We start from the raw sequence: 23,255 nt of genomic DNA, 5'->3' as shown, positions 1-23,255 counted from the left end.
TCGCCACATTATAAGAAGGATGTGGAGGCATTGGAAAGGGTGCAGAGGAGGTTTACCAAGATGTTGCCTGGTATGGTGGGAAGGTCTTATGAGGAAAGGCTGAGGGACTTGAGGTTGTTTTTGTTAGAAAGAAGAAGGTTGAGAGGTGACCTAATTGAGGCATACAAGATGATCAGAGGTTTAGATAGGGTGGATAGTGGGAGCCTTTTTCCTCAGATGGTGATGGCTAACACAAGGGGACATAGCTTTAAATTAAGGGGTGGGAATTATAGGATGGGTGTCAGAGGTAGGTTCTTTACTTGTAAATGCGCCTAGTTTGGGGGCGTTTAAGAGATCCGTGGATAGGTTTATGGATGATAAGGGATTGGTTTAGGTTAGAGGGTCATTGTTTTTTAACTGGTCGGTGCAACATCATGGGCCGAAGGGCCTGTTCTGCACTGTAATGTTCTATGTTCACTTGGGCCAACTAGAAAAATGGGCTGAAAAATGGCAAATGGAATTTAACGCAGACAAACGTGAGGTATTGCACTTTAGAAGATAGAACATTACAGTGCAGTACAGGCCCTTCGGCATCTGCAGAAACTACAGCACTGTGTTTTGGAACTTGAGAGATGGCTGGAGTCATTGTGGTGCATCCATAACATTAGGTATTAGAACCATAGAAAATTACAGCTCGGAAACAGGCCTTTTGGCTCTTCTTGTCTGTGCCGAACCATTTTTTTGCCTCGTCCCACTGACCTGCACTTGGACCATATCCCTCCACACCCCTCTCATCCATGAACCCGTCCAAGTTTTTCTTAAATGTTAAAAGTGACCCTGCATTTATCACTTCATCCAGCAGCTCATTCCACACTCCCACCACTCTCTGTGTGAAGAAGCCCAGATCCCTCTGTTCAACTGCACTCTTCAGAGTCAAAGAACAGCAGAGCACAGGAAACAGGCCCTTCGGCCCTACAAGCCCGCGCCACCCATTTTACCACTCAGTGAGTGCCTTATTCAAGTCTTTCGTCGATTGTTGACATTTTTGTCTACCTCTAGTGGACTCCACAATAAAGGGGATGCAAATTTAGGGAATTACATGTGCGCCAAATTAAGGGGGATACAATTCAGGGACAATTTATTGACACCAATCATCCTAAAAAGCACGTTTTTGGGACGTGGGAGGAAACCAGAGCACCTGGAAAAAATCCATGCAAGCACAGGGAGAATGTGCAAACTCCCACAGACATGGACCCAGGTCGGATCTCCGGCTTGAATCACTGTGACTGCGCAGCAGATGGTGATAGTCACTGAGCTGTCGTGTTGCCTGTCAACTGGTCCAGTTTAAGCGTACACTAACGGACGTGAAGCACTAGGCAACTGTCGAAGTAACATCCAAGAGCAGCCCTCGCACGATCCACCGTGTGTATGCCCCTTGTTGGCCAACAAGGTGGACAGAATCGCCTGTGGATGTAAAAGGAGACACACAACAGGCTATACAGACATTAATGGAAGATCCCCAATAGCTCCAACATAAGTGACAAGGTGAGCCTTAAAATTTGTTGGACGACTGATAGGAATCTATTAATTCCCAGGAAAGTCCTGAGGCTCTCGAACTTCAGCTAGAACATTCTTTTGTATCCCTCCATTTCCAGTCTGCTCATGTGACTATCCAGGTAAGTCTTAAACAACCCTAGCATGTCTGCCTCCACCACCCTACTTGGCAGTGCATTCCAGGACCCCACAACCCTCTGTGTAAAAAAACACCCCTCTAACATCTGAGTTAAACCTCGCCCCTCTCACCTTGAGCCTGTGACCCCTCGTGATTGTCGCCTCCAACCTGGGAAAAAGCTTCCCACTGTTCACCCTTTCTATACCCTTCATAATTTTATACACCTCTATTAGGTCTCCCCTCATTCTCCATCTTTCCAGGGAGAACAACCCCAGTTTGCCCAATCTCTCCTCATAGCTAAGACCCTCCATACCAGGCAGCATCCTGGTAAACCTTCTCTGCACTCTCTCTAAGGCCTCCACGTCCTTCTCGTACTGCGGCGACCAGAACTGGATGCAATACTCTAAATGTGGTCTAACCAACGTTCTATACAACTGCCACATCAGATGCTAGCTTTTATACTCTATACCCCTTCCTATAAAGGCAAGCATGCCATATGCATTCTTCACCACCTTCTCCACCAGTGCTGCCACCTTCAAGGACTTGTGGACTTGCACACCTGGGTCCCTCTGGGTTTCTATACTCTTAATCGTCCTACCATTTATTGTATAACTCCCCCCTCCATTAGTTCTTCCAAAATGCATCACCTCGCGTTCATCTGGATTAAATTCCATCTGCCATTTCTCCACCCAATCTACCAGCCTATCTATATCCTGCTGTACTGTCCGACACTGTTCATCACTATCAACGAGTCCAGCCATCTTCGTGTCATCCACAAACTTGCTGATCATACCAGTTACTCCTTCTTCCAAATCATTTATATATATCACAAATAACAGAGGGCATAGTATGGAGCCTTGCGGAACACCACTAGTCACAGACCTCCAGCTAGAAAAAGGCCCTTCCACTGCTACCCTCTGTCTTCTGTAACCAAGCCAGTTCTCATCCCATCTAGCCACCTCTCCTTGTATTTCTTGATACAAGGAGAGCCTTAACATTTTTCACCAATCTGCCGTGAGGGACTTTGTCAAACGCCTTACTGAAATCCATATAGACGACATCCACAGCCCTTCCTTTGTCAACCGTTTTTGTCACCTCCTCAAAAAATTCCACCAGATTTGTAAGGCACGACCTCCCTCTTACAAAACCATGCTGCCTGTCACTAACGAGATTGCTCTGTTCGAAATGCACATACATCCTATCTCTGGGTGGAGAAATGGCAGATGGAATTTAATCCAGATGAACGCGAGGTGATGCACTTTGGAAGAACTAATGGAGGGGGGAGTTATACAATAAATGGTAGGACGATTAAGAGTATAGAAACCCAGAGGGACCCAGGTGTGCAAGTCCACAAGTCCTTGAAGGTGGCAGCACTGGCGGAGAAGGTGGTGAAGAATGCATATGGCATGCTTGCCTTTATAGGAAGGGGTATAGAGTATAGAGTTCCAACAACTTCCCTACCACGGACGTCAAGCTCACCGGCCTATAATTACCTGGGTAATCCCTGCTACTCTTTTTAAACAACGGTACCACATTTGCTCTCCTCTAGTCCTCTGGGACCTCACCTCTCCAAAGAAGAGAGGAAGATTTCTGTCGAGGCCCAGCAATTTCACCTCTTGTTTCCCTGAGCACTCTAGGATAAATGCCATCAGGCCCCGGGGATTTGTCAGTTTTAATGTTCCCGAAAAAACCTAACACTTACATAAGAACATAAGAAATAGGAGCAGGAGTAGGCCAACTAGCCCTTCGAGCCTGCCCCGCCATTCAATAAGATCATGGCTGATCTGTCGTGGCTCAGTTCCACATTCCCGCCCTCTCCCCATAACCCTTAATCCCCTCTCTCATCAAAAACCCATCAACCCGCGTCTTAAAAATATTTAGCGAGGCAGCCTCCACCACTTCAATGGGCAGAGAATTCCAGAGATTTACCACCCTTTGAGTGAAGAAGTTCCTCCTCAACTCTGTTCTAAACCGCCCCCCCTTTATCTTGAGGCTATGCCCCCTAGTCCTACTATCCTTTCTGAGCGGGAAGAGTCTCTCCACCTCTATCCTATCCATCCCATTCATCATCTTATATGTCTCAATGAGATCTCCCCTCATTCTTCTAAACTCTAACGAGTACAAGCCTAATCTATTCAGCCCTTCCTCCCTTGCAATGGAGATTTTCTCCAACGGGTCAACAACTCCCTCTAAGACACTGCCAGACAACAAGTCCCTCTCCTTTGTGAATACTGACGCGAAGTATTCATTCAGGATCTCCCCTATTCCCTCGGGCTCTAAACATAATTCCCCTCCTTTGTCCCTAAGAGGTCCCATTTTTTCTCTAACAACTCTTTTGTTCCTAACATATGAATAAAATGCCTTTGGATTATCCTTAATCTTGTCTGCCAAGACCATTTCATGACCTCTTCCTATCATTTACCCTGTACGTTCTACTTTGGTCTGTCCTTTCTTTACTCAGAGGGTAGTAAGGGCGTGGAATGCCCTGCCTGCAGCAGTTGTGGACTCGCCAGCTTTAAGGGCGTTCAAATGGTCAGTGGATAGGCATACGGATAACATTGGTATAGTTTAGGTTCGAGGGTCATTAGATTGGTTTCTCTGGTCGGCGCAACATCGAGGGCCTGTACTGCGCTGTAATGTTCTATGTTCTAAAAGCTAACAGAGCTTTATTTACAAGGTGCGTACACTACAGCCTGTTGCTTCACTCTGGTAGTCTCCCATGCTGGTGACTGTGACACCACTTCCAGCAACGACATACACAATGCTTCCTGAAGACACGGAGACTCAATATAAATGTATATAGCAAGGTCCTCTGGAAGCAGTCGAGATGGGTCGCACTCTTGACACTTCTGGCTGAAGACGGGTGGGAAAATGCCAGCTTTGCTTCGGTCTTCACGGAGGAGGACGCGAATAGTTTGCCGGGTGTTAGCGATGGAAAGATGGTAGGAGTGGAGGGCCTGAATGACATTATTGTTACTAGAGAGGCAGTGCTCGACAGGCTGGAGGGACTGACTGTGAACAAGTCCCCAGGACCGGATGGAATGCATCCAAGGGTTCTGAAAGAAATGGCAGAGGTGATAGTGGATGCCTTGATGATTATTTTCCAAACCTCACTGGATTCCAGGGAAGTGCCAGATGATTGGAAAACGGCTAATGTTACACCGTTGTTTAAAAAGGGTAGCAGGCAAAAGGCAGGGAATTATAGGCCGGTTAGTTTAATGCCTGTTGTAGGTAAAATGCTTGAATCCGAAATCAAGGAGAAAATAGTGAGGCATCTTGAGGAGAATTGTTTGATAGAGCAGACGCAGCACGGTTTTGTTAAGGGGAAGTCATGTCTGACGAATTTATTGGAATTCTATGAGGATGTGTCTAGTGCGGTGGATAGAGGAGAACCGGTGGATGTGGTGTTTCTTGATTTTCAGAAGGCGTTTGATAAGGTGCCGCACAAGAGGTTGTTACAGAAGGTTAGGGGGCATGGAGTTGGGTGTAAGGTGTTAGCGTGGATAGGGGATTGGCTGTCAAACAGGAGGCAGAGAGTGGGGGTTAATGGGTGCTATTCGGATTGGCGGTTGGTGACTAGTGGAGTGCCTCAGGGATCGGTGCTGGGGCCTCAGCTATTTACCATTTATATAGATGATCTGGAGGAGGGAACCGAGTGTATGGTGTCGAAATTTGCTGATGACACCAAGATTGGTGGAACGGCAAATTGTGCGGAGGGTGTGGAAAGTCTGCAAAGGGATCTAGACAGGTTGGGCGAATGGGCTAGGAACTGGCAAATGGAATTTAATGCTGGCAAGTGTGAAGTTGTCCACTTTGGTAGGAATAATGGTAGGAAGGACTATTACTTACGTGGTGAAAAACTGCAGCATGCTACGGTGCAGAGGGACCTCGGGGTCCTTGTGCATGAGTCGCAAAAACCCAGCCTGCAGGTGCAGCAGGTGGTCAGGAAGGCGAATGGGATGCTGGCCTTCATAGCGAGAGGGATTGAATATAAAAGTAGGGAGGTCTTGCTGCAACTGTACAGGGCACTGGTGAGGCCGCAGCTGGAGTATTGTGTGCGGTTTTGGTCGCCGCACTTACGCAAGGATATTTTGGCCTTGGAGGGAGTGCAGAGGAGGTTTACTAGGCTGATACCGGAGTTGAGGGGGTTGAGCTATGAGGAGAGGCTGAATAAACTAGGCTTGTACTTGTTAGAGTTTAAAATGAGGGGAGATCTCATTGAGACGTATAAGGTGATGAACGGGATGGATAGGATAGAGGTGGAGATGCTCTTCCTGCTCAGAAAGGACAGCAGGACTAGAGGGCACAGCCTCAAGATAAGGGTGGGGGCAGTTTAGAATGGAGTTGAGGAGGAACTTCTTCACTCAAAGGGTGGTGAATCTCTGGAATTCTCCACCCGTTGAGGTGGTGGAGGCTGCCTCGCTTAATAAATTTAAGACGCGGGTAGATAGGTTTTTGATAGGCAAGGGGATTAAGGGTTATGGTGAGAAGGCGGGAAAATGGAACTGAGCCACTTCAGATCAGCCATGATCTTATTGAATAGCGGGGCAGGCTCGAAGGCCTACTCCTGCTCCTATTTCTTATGTTCTTATGTTTATCTTTTGGACACACATGTTGGGCACTCTCTTTTTGAGGACAGAAATGTTCATGGAGCCTCCTATTCCTGTCAATTATCTGATTTTCGCCCATTGTGCACACCTGAATGTGACTGGACTGCAGAGCTCTAACATGATCCATTGGTTGTGGGATCACTAATCTCAGTTTGGGTCATGCTGCTTTCACTGTTTATCAGGGCCTGGAAAGAGCAGTAATCAAGGTGCAAAAACATCAGGACCCGTGCACCAGGGGCAGTTCTGGCTTGCTGCCAGAACAGCAATCAACGGCCAAGTAGGACTTGTCGGATTTCCAGTCCCTCCTTTTTTGCACGCCAGAAGAATGGCTGGGTTTCTCTTGGGCATTGTGGCGGCAGATGACTTCTTCATTCTTCAGACGTGGCTAGAGTGCAGGAAAGGTAAAGCTCTGAATGCCCCAATGTTAAGCTTCCTATCTACACTCTTCCCAGCCTCCTCCCTTGTTGGTGTGGCTCTTCTTGCTCTCCTCCCTCCATGGTGTGGCCCTGAGTTTTCTCATCTAACCTCATCCCTCAATGTTGAGGCTGACAGCAGTCTACGTTGCCTGCCAAATGGTTTACATTGTGCCTTTCACATCCTCACAAAAATGCTTTTCAGCTACTATGATAGAATTTTATGATCAATGTTGTTATACAGGGAATTTGGACACCATTACAAGATTCATAAAAAGAAAGGTCTAGCTGTGGAGGTGGAATCAGATTTTGGGGTGCTCTGAGGCTCCAGGAAGTTCTGAAATAGAGTTTGTAGCATACATATACAAAGTTTGCAAGGTGCCAGAGTGGTGAGGAGTAAACCAAGGTTAGGCTTCAGGAGAAACCTACGGCCATGATTTCACTCCCTGCTCCTGCATTTGGTGCATGGACACAGGATTGTCAGGGGCTTCCAGGATATCTGACCCAATGACAAATGAAGAAACTGCAATATAGCTCCAAGTCAGGACGGTGATTGGCTTGGAGGGGACTTGCAGGTGGTGGTGTAGCCATGCAACTGCCACCCTAATCTTTCTGGGAGTAAAGACCACCGGCTTAGAAGCTGCTATCGAAGGAGCCTCAGCAAGTTATAGAGTCATAGACGTTTACAACATGGAAACAGGTCCTTCGGCCCAACTTGTCCATGCCGCAATTTTTTCTGAAACCCCTAAGCGAGTCCCAATTGCCCACATTTGGCCCATATCCCTCTATACCCATTTTACCCATATAACTGTCTAAATGCTTTCTAAAAGACAAGATCGTACACGTCTTTACTACTACCTCTGGCAGCTTGTTCGAGACACTCACCACACTAAAAAGAATTGTCCGTCTGGACACTTTTGTATTTTTCTCCTCTCACCTTAAATCTATGCCTTCCAGTTTTAGACTCTCCTACCTCTGGGGAAAGATATTGACTGTCTAGCTGATCTGTTGCCGCAGGACTTCACCCCTCTTTACCAATGTTACTGATTTGGATCACGACATCTGGCTGTCCACCTCCTCCCTCAGACTGTAAAATAAATCAGCCTGTTCATATACAATTGGCCCTGACTGTACAAGAGGAAGTGAGATATGAAGTATTGGACATTTTTGTTAGCACGATATACATTTATTCATAAATGTATACATTCAATCCCCAAGAATTAAAAACAACAAAAACATCAGACTACCTTTTAATCGAGGAATTACGTATCATTCAGTACCTCTGCTCTTGGTGATATGAATATAGAATCTCTACAGTACAGAAAGAGGCCATTCAGCCCATCAAGCCTGTGCCAATAACAATCCCATCCTGTGTAACCCCATGTATTTACCCAAATTCCCCCAAAGCTAGGGTCAATTTAGCATGGCCAAACGATCTAACTTGCAAATCTTTAGGACAATGGGAGGAAACTGGAGCACCCGGAGGAATCCCAAGCAGACACAAGAAGAATGTGCAAACTCCACACAGACAGTCAGTCTCCCAAGCTGGGAATTGAACCTGGGTCCCCGACACCAAGAGGCAGCAGTGCTAACCACTGTGCTGCCCAAACATAAACAGTTCATTGGCAATTAAACAGTAAATCTGACACAAGGTGGGACATTGCATGAAGTTCAACTTTGTGCCCAATCCATCAATGTGTGGAATATATTTACCTGACATGAATTTTCAGGTTACTGGAAGTTGCAAACTGAAGGTTGCAGACGTCACAAGCATATGGCTTCTCCTCACCGTGGTGCATGCGATTGTGGAAGACTAGCTGACATTTCTGGGCAAAACTTTTATCGCACATGTCACATTGATAAGGCTTCTCACCTGCAACAGGTTATAGCAGTACATCAGCTTGCGGGAAAAGACTCTTTCGTCCCACAGATTGAAATTTAGAAATCGAGGATATGCAGCGCATGAGTGGCAGCACGGTGACACAGTGGTTAGCGCTGCTGTCTCGCAGCACAGAGATCTGGATTCGATTTGATTCTTGGTTCGGGTCATTACGTGTAGAGTTTGCACGTAGCACCCGGAGGAAACCCACACAGACATGTGGTGAACGTGCAAACTCCTAACAGACAATTACCCAAGGCCAGAATTGACCCCGGGTCCCTGGCGCTGTGAGGCGTCAGCGCCAACCACTGTGCCACCTTTGGAGAGGAATGCTAAGTGTAGAGGAAAGGGCATGCGGGTTGAAGAGCTGTCCAGTGTCAGGTGTTGGCTCATGTTTAGTTTAGTATTGGTCCTACACACTCTCATAGGTAAAGTTTCAATCAGTGTAGAATCCCTCACATTTGCCTAGGGCTACTAGATATTAGATTCATCATCTAAAAATTACATTTGTGAAAATACTGTACTATTGTTCTGCAGAGTTAAGTGCCATCTCAACCCTATTAGAATTAATTTCTTCCTCATGAGAATATCAATTAAATTCAGTGAGAAATAAACAAAGACAAACAGGAAAAATTGCAGAGGAACAAAGGGTGAGCTTTAAGGAAAAGATGTTTCAGGTACAGGCTTGGCACATTCCAACAAGGGCAAAAGGTAAGGGGTCCAAAAGCTTGGATGATGAGGGGGACAACACAATATCATAAAACAAAAAAAAGACGCTATATGATGCATATGAAGTGAATTCTCCAAGCAAGAACTAGGCCAAATACAATTAGTTATAGTATTTTACAGTATGGAATGACACTCTTTGGCTCGTGTCTGTGCCAGCCATCAAGCACCTATCTATTCTAATCGCATTTTCCAGCACTTGGTCCATGGCCTTGTATGCTGTGGCTGTTCCAAGTGCTCATCTAAATGCTTCTTCAATGTTGTGAGGGCTCCTGCCTCTACCATCCTTTCAGGCAGTGAGTTCCAGATCCCCAGCACCCTCTGGGTGAAAAAGTCTTCCCTCACATCTCCTTTCAACTCTTGCCTCTTACCTTAAATCTATGCCCGCTGGTTATTGACCCTTCTAAGGGGAAAAGTTCCTACCTAACCACCCTAAGACGCGCAATTTTATACATCTTAATCAGGGCCCTCCTCAGCCTTCTCTGTTCCAAAGAAAACAACCCCAGCCTGTTGAGTCTGCCTTGATAGCTGTAAGGTCCAGCCGAGGCAACATCCTGGTGAATCTCCTCTGCATTATCTCCAGTGCAATCACATCCTTCCTATAGCGTGGTGACCAGAACTGCAGAGGATACTCTAGCTGTGGCCTAACTAACGTTTTATACAGCTCCATCATAACCTTCCTGCTCTTATATTCTTTGCCTCAATTAATAAAGGTAAGTGTCCCACCTTCTTACCCATCTTATCTGTCTATTCTGCTTTCCTAAAAGATCTATGGACATGTACACCAAGGTGTCTCTGATCACCTGGATTTCCCAGGGTCCTACCGTTCATTGTGTATTCCCTTGCCACATTGGTCCTCCCAAAATGCATCGCCTCATTTGACAGGGTTAAATTCCATTTGCCACTGTTCTGCCCATCAGACCAGCTCGTCTATATCACCCTGAAACCCAAGTCTTTCTTCCTCACTATTTCTGCGAACTTACTGAACTCACTTAAGAACATAAGAAATAGGAGCAGGAGTAGGCCATCTAGCCCTTCGAGCCTGCCCCGCCATTCAATAAGATCATGGCTGATCTGAAGTGGATCAGTTCCACTTTCCCGCCTGCTCCCCATAACCCTTAATTCCCTTGTCTATCAGAAACCAATCTACCCGTGACTTAAATATATTCAACGAGGTAGCCGCACCACTTCAATGGGCAGAGAATTCCAGAGATTCACCACCCTCTGAGAGAAGTTCCTCCTCAACTCCATTCTAAACTGCCTCCCCCTTATTTTGAGGCTGTGCCCTCTGGTTCTGCTATCCTTTCTAAGTGGAAAGAATCTCTCTACCTCTACCCTATCTAGCCCCTTCATTATCTTGTAAGTCTTTATAAGATCCCGTCTCAGCCTTCTAAACTCTAACGAGTACAGGCCCAATCTACTCAATCTCTCTTCATAAGCTAACCCCCTCATCTCCGGTATCAGCCTGGTGAACCTTCTCTGTACTCCCTCCAAGGCCAATATATCCTTTCGCAAATAAGGGGACCAAAACTGCACACAGTACTCCAGCTGTGGCCTCACCAGTGCCTTGTACAGTACCTCCACTTCCTACATTTACATCGAGATCACTAATGTACACTACAAACAGCAAGGGATTCAGTACCAATCCCTACAGTACAGGGGTGAGGTGCCTGAAGATCGGAGAGTGGCAAATGTTGTCCCTTTGTTTAAAAAGGGCTGCAGGGAAAAGCCTGGGAACTACAGGCCAGTGAGCCTCACATCTGTGGTGGGTAAACTGTTGGAATATATTTTGAGAGGGAGGATCTACAGGCATTTAGAGATGCAAGGACTGATTAGGGACAGTCAGCATGGATTTGTGAGTGGAAAATCATATCTCACAAATTTAATTGAGTTTTTTGAAGGGGTAACCAAGAAGGTAGATGAGGGCAGTGCAGTTGATGTTGTCTACATGGACTTTAGCAAGACCTTCGACAAGGTACCGCATGGTAGGTTGTTGCATAAAGTTAAATGTCACAGGATCCAGGGTGAGGTATCTAAATGCATACAAAATTGGTTTCTTGACAGAAGCCAGAGGTTGGTTGTAGAGAGTTGTTTTGCAAATTGGAGGCCTGTGACCAGCGGTGTACCTCAGGGATCAGTGCTGGGTCCACTGTTATTTGTCATTTATATTAATGGTTTGCATGAGAATAAAGGGGACGTGGTAAGCAAGTTTAAAGTTTGCAGATGACACCAAGATTGGTGGCATGGTGGACAGTGAGGAAGATTATCTCCAATTGCAATGGGATCTTGATCAATTGGGTCAGTGGACAAATGCAAGGTAATGCATTTTGGTAGATTGAACCAGGGCAGGACTTACTCAGTTAATGGTAGGGCACTGGGGAGAGTTACAGAACAAAGAGATCTAGGGATACATATTCATAGCTCCTTGAAAGTGGAGTCACAGGTTGCAGAGTAGTGAAGAAGGCATTCGGCATGCTTGGTTTCATCAGTCAGAACATTGAACACAGGAGTTAAAATATCCTTCCGCAAGTGCGGCGACCAAAACTGCACACAGTGCTCCAGCTGCAGCCTCACCAGTGCCCTGTACAGTTGCAGCAAGACCTCCCTGCTTTTATATTCAATCCCCCTCGCTATGAAGGCCAGCATCCCATTTGCCTTCCTGACCACCTGCTGCACCTGTAGGCTGGGTTTTTGCAACTCATGCACAAGGACCCCCAGGTCCCTCTGCACCGTAGCATGCTGCAGCTTTTTGCCCTTTAAGTAGTAGTCCTTCCTACTATTATTCCTGCCAAAGTGGATAACCTCGCCCTTGCCAACATTGTATTCCATCTGCCAGGTCCTCGCCCACTCGCTTAGCCTATCTAGATCCCTCTGCCGACTTTCTACATCCTCCGCACAATTTGCTCTTCCACTCATCTCTGTGTCATTAGCAAATTTCGACACCTTACACTCGGTTCCCTCCTCCAGATCATCTATATAAATAGTAAATAGCTGAGGCCCCAGCACCGACCCCTGGGGCACTCCACTAGTCACCAACTGCCAATCCGAATAGCACCCATTGACACCTACTCTTTGCCTCCTATTTGACAGCCAACCCTCTATCCACGCTAACACCTTATCCCCAACTCTATGTCCCCTGACCTTCTGTAACAACTTTTTATGCGGCACCTTATCAAACGTCTTCTGAAAATCGAGAAACACCACATCCACCGGTTCCCCTCCATCCACCGCACGAGACACATCCTCATAGAATTCCAATAAATTCGTCAGACACGACTTCCCCTTAACGAATCCGTGCTGCGTTTGCTCTATCAAACAATTCTTCTCAAGATGCCTCGCTATTTCCTCTTTGATGACAGATTCAAGCATTTTTCCTACAACAGACGTTAAACTAACTGGCCTATAATTCCCTGCCTTTTGCCTGCTACCCTTTTTAAACAGAAGCGCAACATTAGCCGTTTTCCAATCTTCCGGCACTTCCCCGGAATCCAGCGAGGTTTGGAAAATAATCACCAGGTATCCACTATCACCTCTGCCATTTCCTTCAGAACACTGGGATGCATTCCATCCGGTCCTGGGGACTTGTCCACCATCAGTCCCACTAGTCTGTCGAGCACTACCTCTCTAGTAACAATGATCTCATTCAGGCCCTCCACTCCTACCATCTTTCCATCGTTAACACCCAGCAAACTATTCGCGTCCTCCTCCGTGAAGACCGAAGCAAAAAAGTTATTCAAGGCCTCAGCCATTTCCTCATCCCCCACCACTAAATCCCCCCTCTCATCCTCTAAGGGTCCAACATTCACCCTAGCCAGCCTCCTCCTATTTATAAAAACTCTTACTATCCTTTTTTATATTTAGCGCTAGCCTCGATTCATAGTCTATCCTTCCTTTCTTTATCAACTTCTTCATCTTTCTTTGTTGATTTTTAAACCTCTCCCAATCCTCTATTCGCCCACTACTTTTAGCCACTCTAAACGCATCAGCTTTTAATTTAATACTCTCTTTTATCTCCTTCGTTATCCACGGCTGATTATCTCTTCTCCTATGATCCTTCTTTACCATCGGAATAAATTTCTGCTGAGCACCAAGAAAGATCCTCCACTGTTCCTCAGTAGTCCTACTGCCCAATCTGCACCCCCAATCAACATTCGCCAATTCCTCTCTCATCCTGTCGTACTCCCCTCTGTTCAAACAAAGGACACAGGTCCGGGACCCTACTTTCTCATCCTCCATCTGCATCAAAAACTCCACCGTACAATGATCACTCTTCCCAAGCGGATCCCTCACAACAATGTCCCAAATTCTACTGCCTCATTACATAACACCAGATCTAAGATAGCTCGCTCCCTCGTCGGTTCCATCACACACTATTCAAGGAAACTATCCTGGCAGCATTCCAAGAACTCTTCCTCAAGCCCTCCGCGTCCAACATGGGTCGACCAATCAATATGTAGATTGAAATCCCCCATAATTATCGCCGTTCCATTCTTGCACGCATCACTTATTTGTGTGTTTATAGCCCGCCCGAGCTCCAGGTCATTATTTGGGGGCCCTATAGACCACACCCATCAGCGTCTTCCTCCCCTTGCTGTTCCTTATCTCCACCCACAACGATTCCACGTTCTGCTCTTTGGCGCCTATATCTTCTCTTACTACCACCCTGATACTATCCTTAATCAGCAGAGCTACCCCTCCCCCTTTTTCCTCCTGTCTATCCTTCCAAAACACTTGATACCCTTGGACATTCAGCTCCCAGTCCCTGTCACCCTGCAACCACGTCTCCGTAATGGCCACCAGATCATATCCATTTGTGCTGGTCTGCGCCACCAGCTCATTCACTTTGTTCCGAATGCTTCATGCATTCAGATAAAGTGTCTTCATCCCAGCCTTTATCTGGACCCTATTTGAAGGAACGCTACCAACCTTACTCATGCTCCCTACTCCCTTTATTATTGGTACATCCTTGACCTCTTCCCGTACCTGTACCCTCTCTTTTACTTTAGACACTTTAATTTCACCTACCCTTGCACCCTCCCCCCCCAGTTAGTTTAAAGCCCTATCTACAGTCCTAGTTATACGATTCGCCAGGACTCTGGTCCCAGCACGGTTCAGACCAACCCCATCCCATCTAAACAGGTCCCACCAGCCCCAATACTGGTGCCAATGCCCCATATTTAGGATATTATCTTGAGGCACAGCCTCAAGATAAGGGGGGGGGGGGCGCAGTTTAGAACAGAGTTGAGGAGGAACTTCTTCACTCAAAGGGTGGTGAATCTCTGGAATTCTCTGCCCGTTGAAGTGGTGGAGGCTACCTCGCTAACTATATTTAAGACGCAGGTAGATAGGTTTTTGGTAGGCAAGGGAATTAAGGGTTATGGGGAGAAAGCGGGAAAGTGGAACTGAGCCACTTCAGATCAGCCATGATCTTATTGAATGGCGGGGCAGGCTCGAGGGGCTAGATGGCCTACTCCTGCTCCTATTTCTTATGTTCTTATGAGTTGGGATGTCTTGTTGAAGTTGTACAAGACATTGGTAAGGCCACCCTTGGAATACTGTGTGCAATTCTGGTCACCCTATTATAGAAAGGATATTATTAAACTGGAAAGAATGCAGAAAAGATTTACTAGGATGCTACCAGGACTTGATGATTTGAGTTATAAGGAGAGGCTGGATAGACTGGGACTTTTTTCTCTGGAGCGTAGAAGGCTGAGGGGTGACCTTATAGAGGTCTATAAAATAATGAGGGGCACAGATTAGCTAGATAGTCAATATCTTTTCCCAAAGGTAGGGGAGTCTAAAACTAGAGGGCATAGGTTTAAGGTGAGAGAGGAGAGATACAAAAGTGTCCAGCGGGGCAATTTTTTCACATGGAGGGTGGTGAGTGTCTGGAACAAGCTGCCAGAGGTAGTAGAGGCGGGTACAATTTTATCTTTAAAAAAGCATTTAGATAGTTACATGGGTACGATGGGTGTAGAGGGATATGGGCCAAATGTGAGCAATTGGGATTAGTTTTGGGGGTTTAAAAAATTGTGGCATGGAAAAGTTGGACCAAAGGGCCTCTTTCCATGCTGTAAACCTCTATGACTCTACACCACCAGACACTGGCTTCCAGTCACAAAAACAACCATCAACCTTTGCCTCCTGCCACTAAGCCAATTTTGGAATTGTTGACTGGGGAAGCGAAAAGCAAAATAAGACCAGCAAATATAGAATGCAAGAATAAAACGTCTGTTACCAAAAAGGGAACCCAGAAATACAATGATGAGCAGGTGGTGGGAGATGGAGTGTCCCATTTGGGACAAAGATGCTGAAAGGTAAAGATACAGGGCAAGGCTGGAATACTTTGTGTTCACTCCATTGGAACAAATGGTGGCACAGTGGTTAGCACTGCTGCCTCACAGCGCCAGGGGCCCAGATTCAATTCCAGCCTTGGGTGACCGTGTGAAGTACGCATGTTCTACCCTTGTCTGTGTGTTTCCTCCGGCTGCCCTCCCACAGTCCAAAGATGTGCTGGCTAGGTTAATTGGCCATGCTAAATTGCCTGTTGGTGTCGGTTAGGGGGTTAGCAGGGTAATTACATGGGATTACGGGGACAGGGTCCCATTTAGGAGAGTCAGTGCGGGCTTAATGGGCCAAATGGCCTCCTTCTGCACTGCAGGAATTCTATGTTTAATTTTTTTTAGTGTCACAAGTAGGCTTACATTAACACTGCAGTGAAGTTACTGTGAAAATCCCCTCGTTGCCACACTGCACTGCTGCCTCACAGCGCCAGCGACCCAGGTTCGATTCCTGTCTTGGGTCACTGTCTGTGTCGAGTTTACACGTTCTCCCCGTGTCTGCATGGGTTTCATCCAGGTGCTCCGGTTTCCTCCGACAATTCTAAGATGTGCCGGTTGGGTGCATTGGCCGTGCTAAATTCTCCCTCAGTGTCCCTGAACAGGTGCCGGAATGTGACGACTAGGGGATTTTCACAGTAACTTCATTACAGTGTGAATGTTAGCCTACCTGTGAGTAATAAATAAACTTTAACTTTTAGCGGGATGTGCCAGTGATTAGGCAGATAGCAAACATGGCATGCTTGGTCAAGAATGGGCATAAGAACATTCTTAGTACAGTTTAAAAAATAATAATCAGCAGTTTTTTTTAATAAATCAACAGCCTACTGCTGCTCCTATTCCATATATTCATATTGTAGAGAGGTTTGAGTTCAGGAGAACCAGCACAGATTTGTTAAAGGTAGAACGTGTTTGGCTAGTTTAACAGAATGTTTTGATGAAGTAGCAGGCAAGGTTGGACAGCGAATGCAATGGGCTCTTGACAAAGTACCTCAGAAAAGGCTGGTTTACAAAATTCAGGACCATAAAATAGGAGGGTTAGTGTGCAACTAGACAACAAAAATGGATAGAAAACAGCACATTATAGGAAATGGTTTTCTAATCTAGATGTTAGAGAATAGTCCTCAAAAGTCAGTGCAAAGACCGCTGCTTTTGTTTGAAATATATAAACCAGACTTAGAGACACAAAATATCTGAAGAATTGAAGAAAAGGAGGCAAAAGTAAGTTTCAGGTATGGACAGGCAGCTTGTCCGTGCAGAATGCCCATCACGTGGCCCGGGCGGGGGTGGGGGGGGGGGGGGGGGGAGGAGGGGGGAGGAGTGGTAGTTGGCCCAGATCCCTCTGCAAGTTTTGAAAACTTTTCTTACTGTCCACTACACCTCCAATCTTTGTATCATCAGCAAATTTGCTGATCCAATTTACCGCATTATCATCCAGATCATTGATATAGATGACACACAACAATGGACCCAACACCGATCCCTGCGGCACACCACTAGTCACAGGCTTCCACTCAAGAGGAGCAATTCTCCACAACCGCTCTCTGGCTTCTTCCATTGAGCCAGTGGCTAATCCAATTTACCAGCTCCCCATGTATACCTAGCGACTGAACCTTCCTAACTAACCTCCCATGAGGGACCCTATCAAAGGCCTTGCTAAAATCCAGGTAGACAACATCCACCGCCTTTCCTTCATCCACTTTCCTGGATTATGTAGGTAGCAAAGTGATTACACCACAGGTTAGGAGCATGCAGGCAGAGAGGGAATGGGTGACCACCAGAAAGTCTAGAAGGATCCAAGGTATTGCAGGAATCATCACAGAATCCCTGCAGTGCAGAAGGAAGCCATTTGGCCCATTGAGTCTGCACTGACTCTCTGAAAGAGCATTCCATCCCAGTCCTATTCATGTAACCTCATGTACTTACTATACTCATCCCTCTAAACTACACATCTTGGACACTAAGGGACAATTTCAAATGGCCAATCCACTTAATCTGCACATCTTTGGACTAAGAGAAGAAACCGGAGAACTCGGAGGAAACCCAGTCCTCAAAGTCTATCTTGCTCATGCATCACAAAGAAAACAAAGAAAATTACAGCACAGGAACAGGCCTTGTGGCCCTCCAAACCTGCACTGACCATGCTGCCCGACTTAACTAAAACTGCCTCCCCTTCTGAGGACCATGTTTTTCTGCACGGAGGTCAGTCACTAGTGGAGTGCCCCAGGGATCTGTTCTGGGACCCTTGCTGTTTGTCATTTTCATAAATGACCTGGATGAGGAAGTGGAGGCATGGGTTGGTAAGTTTGCCGACGACACGAGGGTTGGTGGTGTTGTGGATAGTCCGGAGGGATGTCAGAAGTTGCAGCGAGGCATAGATAGGCTGCAAGACTGGGCGGAGAAGTGGCAGATGGACTTCAACACGGATAAATGTGTAGTGGTCCATTTTGGCAGGTCCAACAGGATGAAGGAGTACAATATCAAGGGAAGGAGTACAATTTCAAGGGTAGGAGTCTTAGCAGTGTTGAACAGCAGAAGGATCTTGGGGTCCGGGTCCATAGGACTCTTAAATCGGCCTTGCAGGTGGAGGATGTGGTCAAGAAGGCGTGTGGTGTACTGGCCTTCATTAATCGAGGGATTGAGTTTAGGCGTTGGGAGATAATGCTGTAACTTTATAAGACACTTGTCTGACCCCACTTGGAGTACTGTGTGCAGTTCTGGTCGCCTCACTACAAGAAGGATGTGGAAGCTATTGAAAGGGTGCAGAGGAGATTTACAAGGATGTTGCTTGGATTGGGTGGCATGCCTTATGAGGATAGGTTGAGAGAGCTAGGTCTTTTCTCCCTGGAGAGACAAAGGATGAGAGGTGACCTGATAGAGATTTATAAGATGTTGAGAAGTATAGATCGTGTGGATTCTCAGAGGCTATTTCCCAGGGCTGAAATGGTCGCTACAAGAGGACACAGGTTTAAGGTGCTGGGGAGCAGGGACAGAGATGTCAGGGGTAAGTTTTTCACTCAGAGGGTGGTGTGTGAGTGGAATCGGTTGCCATCGGTTGTGGTGGAGGCAAACTCGCTGGGGTCTTTTAAAGAGTCTTCTGGATGAGTACATGGATTTAATGGGATTGAAGGTTATAGTTAGGCCTAGTAGGTAGGGATATGATCGGCGCAACTTGGGGGCCAAAGGGCCTATTTGTGCTGTACTGTTCTATATATGTTTTATATGTTCTGTATCTCTCTTTTCCCATGCTATTCATGAATTTGTCAAGATGCCCCTTAAAAGCTGTACCATATCTGCTTCCACTACCTTCCCTGGCAACGAGTACCAGACTCCCATTCCCCTCTGTGTAAAAAATCTGCCTCGTACATCTCCTTTAAAGCTTGCCCCTTGCATTTTAAACCTGTGCCCCCCGTAACTGACTCTTTCACTCTAGGAAAAAGCTTCTGACTATCCACTCTGTCCATGCCTCTCAATCTTATAGACTTCTATCAGGATCTTGTAGACTTTTTTCAGTTTTCAATTCTGATGCTGGAGAACACAATTAGTATTAATTTGCTGCATTTACAGTTACCTGTGTGGGTCCTGATGTGTGTTTTTAGCTGGTTGCATTGAGTGAAAGCCTTTGCACAAAGCTGGCACACGTATGGTTTTAGTCCTTTATGAATCCTCATGTGTCGGCGCAGGCTGCTGGCTTCAGAGAACACTTTGCCGCATATGTTGCAGACTGGCTTCATCTTCAGCTGTTTCCCATCATTGCTCCCTGGCTCCGCCAGCCTGACGCTGCTTCCTCCAGCTGTTAGTTTTGATTTGCACCTTTCTGTCAAGGTGCCATGTCGCCGAGAACATTTCCGTCTTTGTTTCCCATGCGTCTTCTGAATAATCTTGTTTGTAGTTGAAGGATTTTTATTGTTGTTACATAACTCTGACTGAGGATTGTTATTTGGCTGGAGATCATTGCTAACCATGTCTAACAGTGCCACACTCTCATCACGAATTTTATTCTCCACCTTTTTAACAGTGCAGCTGCTTCTCCGTTTAAGCCTTGTATAGTGCAGCATGTTATTGGGACTGACACTGTTCATCTGCAGCACAGAGTTCTGGCCAGTCGCTGGCTTTTCCCCTCTGCTTCCTGGCATTGTGTCTGTGTTTGCTGGCTGTAATTGCAATTCACCCATTTTGCGATCACGGCTTGTGTCTGAAGTATTAAACAACACTTCTTCACAGCTGACCATTGCCCCAGCTCCCTGCTGGATAATCTCCTTCTCTGTTCCTGGGCTGGTGATGCAGCTGCTTGGTTCTGCAATCCTCGGGATGTCAGATGATGCTTTAGGGACAGTGTTCAAATTAACCATAAGTGATTCCATCTTTGCTTTACAGATTTTCACCACATCCTCCATTTGCAGGTAACCGGCGGCAGCCTCTATCGCAGCAGCATTGCATCTATGAACACAATAGATTAGATTGCGACAGAAATGGCTCCAATGACTATTTCATGCAGTCAAATATAGCAGAGACTCTCAGACCCCATTTAGGAACAATCCACAAAGTGAAATAACCAATTCAATCACCAGAACAGCTGTTCTTAAGTTTTAGCTTACATAACTTGTTTGACAAAAACCAACAGAATGGAAACAGAAATCTCAGGAAATTACGGTGTGGATGATACTCAATTTGAGCAAAATGTGTATAAATTTTCAGACAGCAACACAAAGTCATTAAGCTAATTCCGTTCAAACTGTCTTTCAAACCAAAGGACTGAGCATTAATCCAAACTGTGGCAGCAGGGTGATACACTAAATCCCACAGAATACAAAGTCTAGATTCCCAGTAACCCAGCAATCATGCCAAGAGGTCCTCTAGATCTTCCCTCCCTCCAGGCCCCACCACTCTGCATGAAAAACTATCAATGCCTTTAGTGGGCATGGGAATGTGCGAGTGACATGATTGGCAACGAGTTTTCGCAGGTTTAGTCTTACCATGAGAAACCTGTGTAACTAGCTGCCTCCACTTCTGAGTCCATGCTGTATTGTATTTTGATATTTTTATAAGACTGAATATCACAAGGTCAACTACCTTTACCTGGCCAAGTTAGCACATTTTCGTGGTAACAAGCAAAAAACAACAAAATATCAGAAAAAGAATTTAGGAGAATGTCAGGGGATCTCATAGAAACATAAAATCCTGATGATAAAAGCAAAAGCTGGAATTTGAAACAAAATACTGGAAAATCTCAGCAGGTCTGACAGCCTCTGTGGGGAGAGATAAAAGCCGATTTATTGAGTCTAGATGACCCTTCGTCAGAGCTCCAAAGCAATTCAAGGTGTAAATGGCTTCTTTCTGTTTCTATAATGACATGTGCACAGATACCAGTTGGACTATATACCAGTTGGGACTGCACGGTAGCACAGTGGTTAGCATTGCTGCTTCGCAGCTCCAGGGACCTGGGTTCGATTCCCAGCTTGGGTCACTTTGTGTGGAGTCTGCACATTCTCCTCGTGTCTGCATGGGTTGGCAAATGTGGACTGGGGGAGCGCGTTGAAAGGTAGGTCTGCTGAGGAGCAGTGGAGGATCTTTAAGGAGATCTTTCTTGGTGCTCAGCAGAAATTTATTCCGATGGTCAAAAAGGACGGTAGGAGGAGAGGTAATCAGCCGTGGATAACGAAGGAGGTGAAGGGAAGTGTTAAATTAAAAGCGGAGGCGTTTAGAGTAGCTAAGAGTAGTGGGTGAGAAGAGGATTGGGAGAGGTTTAAATGTCCACAAAGATTGACAAAGAAGTTGATAAAGAAGGGTAGGAGAAACTATGAAGCTGGGCTAGCGCTTAATATAAAAAAGGATAGCAAGAGTTTTTATAAATATATAAAAAGGAAGAGGCTGGCTAGGGTGAACGTTGGTCCCTTAGAGGATGAGAAGGGGGACTTAGTGGTAGGGGATGGGGAAATGGCTGAGGTCTTGACTAACTTTTTTGTTTCGGTCTTCACGGAGGAGGATGTGAATAATTTGCTGGATGTTAGAGATGGAAAGGTGGTCGGACTGGAGGGTCTCGATGACATTACTGTTACTAGAGAGGTGGTGCTAGACAGACTGGAGGGGGCTGACTGTGGACAAGTCCCCAGGACCGGATGGAATGCATCCGAGGGTTCTGAAAGAAATGGCGGAGGTGATAGTGGATGCCTTGGTGGTTATTTTCCAGACGACGCTGGATTCCGGGGAAGTGCCAGAAGATTGGAAAACGGCTAATGTTACGCCGTTGTTTAAGAAGGGTGGCAGGCAAAAGGCGGGGAATTATAGGCCTGTTAGTTTAATGTCTGTTGTAGGTAAAATGTTAGAATCCGTCATCAAGGAGGAAATAGCGAGGCATCTTGAGCGGAACTGCTTGATAGAGCAGACACAGCACGGTTTCGTTAAAGGGAAGTCGTGTCTGACAAATTTACTGGAGTTCTATGAGGATGTGTCTAGGGCGGTGGATAGAGGAGAGCCGGTGGATGTGGTCTTTCTTGATTTTCAGAAGGCGTTTGACAAGGTACCTCACAAGAGGTTATTGCAGAAGGTCAGGGGGCATGGAGTTGGGGCTAGGGTGTTAGCGTGGATAGAGGATTGGTTGTCAAATAGGAGGCAGAGAGTGGGGGTCAATGGGTGCTATTCGGGTTGGCGGATGGTGACTAGTGGAGTGCCCCAGGGGTCGGTGCAGGGGCCTCAGCTATTTACCATTTATATAGATGATCTGGAGGAGGGAACCGAGTGCAGGGTGTCGAAATTTGCTGATGACACCAAAATTGGTGGAAAGGCAAATTGTGCGGAGGGTGGTGAGAGTCTACAGAAGGATCTAGATAGGCTGGGCGAATGGGCCAGGAAATGGCAAATGGAATTTGATGTTGGCAAGTGCGAGGTGGTCCACTTTGGTAGGAATAATGGTAGGAAGGATTATTACTTACGTGGAGAAAAACTGCAGCAGGCGATGGTGCAGAGGGACCTTGGGGTCCTTGTGCATGAGTCGCAAAAACCCAGCTTGCAGGTGCAGCAGGTGGTCAGGAAGGCGAATGGGATGCTGGCCTTCATCGCGAGGGGGATTGAATATAAAAGTAGGGAGGTCTTGCTGCGGCTGTATAGGGCATTGGTGAGGCTGCAGCTGGAGTACTGTGTGCAGTTTTGGGCGCCGTACTTACGCAAGGATATTTTGGCTTTGGGGAAGTGCAGAGGAGGTTTACTAGGCTGATGCCGGAGTTGAGGGGGTTGAGCTATGAGGAGAGGCTGAATAAATTAGGCTTGTACTCGTTAGAGTTTAGAAGAATGAGGGGAGATCTCATTGAGACGTATAAGATGATGAATGGGATGGATAGGATAGAGGTGGAGAGACTCTTCCCGCTCAGAAAAGATAGTAGGACTAGGGGGCACAGCCTCAAGATAAAGGGGGGGCGGTTTAGAACGGAATTGAGGAGGAACTTCTTCACTCAAAGGGTGGTGAATCTCTGGAATTCTCTGCCCGTTGAAGTCGCAGAGGCTACCTCGCTAAATATTTTCAAGATGCGGGTTGATGGGTTTTTGATAAGAGAGGGGATTAAGGGTTATGGGGAGAGGGCGGGAATGTGGAACTGAGCCACGACAGATCAGCCATGATCTTATTGAATGGCGGGGCAGGCT

At 46.4% G+C, this 23,255-nt stretch overlaps 1 protein-coding gene across 1 annotated transcript in view; it reads right to left on the bottom strand.

Moving 5' to 3' along the window:
• Nucleotides 1–23,255, bottom strand: part of LOC145341221 (myoneurin-like) — a 117,357-nt gene that overhangs the window by 85,005 nt on the left and 9,097 nt on the right. Inside the window, 2 exon segments of the mRNA XM_080186142.1 lie at nucleotides 8,388–8,547; nucleotides 19,189–20,057. Coding sequence (XP_080042268.1) covers nucleotides 8,388–8,547; nucleotides 19,189–20,057 — 1,029 coding nt within the window.

Source organism: Carcharhinus amblyrhynchos, chromosome 3 (assembly GCF_965287045.1).
Source record: "Carcharhinus amblyrhynchos chromosome 3, sCarAmb.v2.hapA, whole genome shotgun sequence".
NCBI classification, from domain to species: Eukaryota; Metazoa; Chordata; class Chondrichthyes; order Carcharhiniformes; family Carcharhinidae; genus Carcharhinus; species Carcharhinus amblyrhynchos.
The sequence above is the reverse complement of the archived record's forward strand: the minus strand, read 5'-3'. Positions and strand labels throughout refer to the sequence as shown.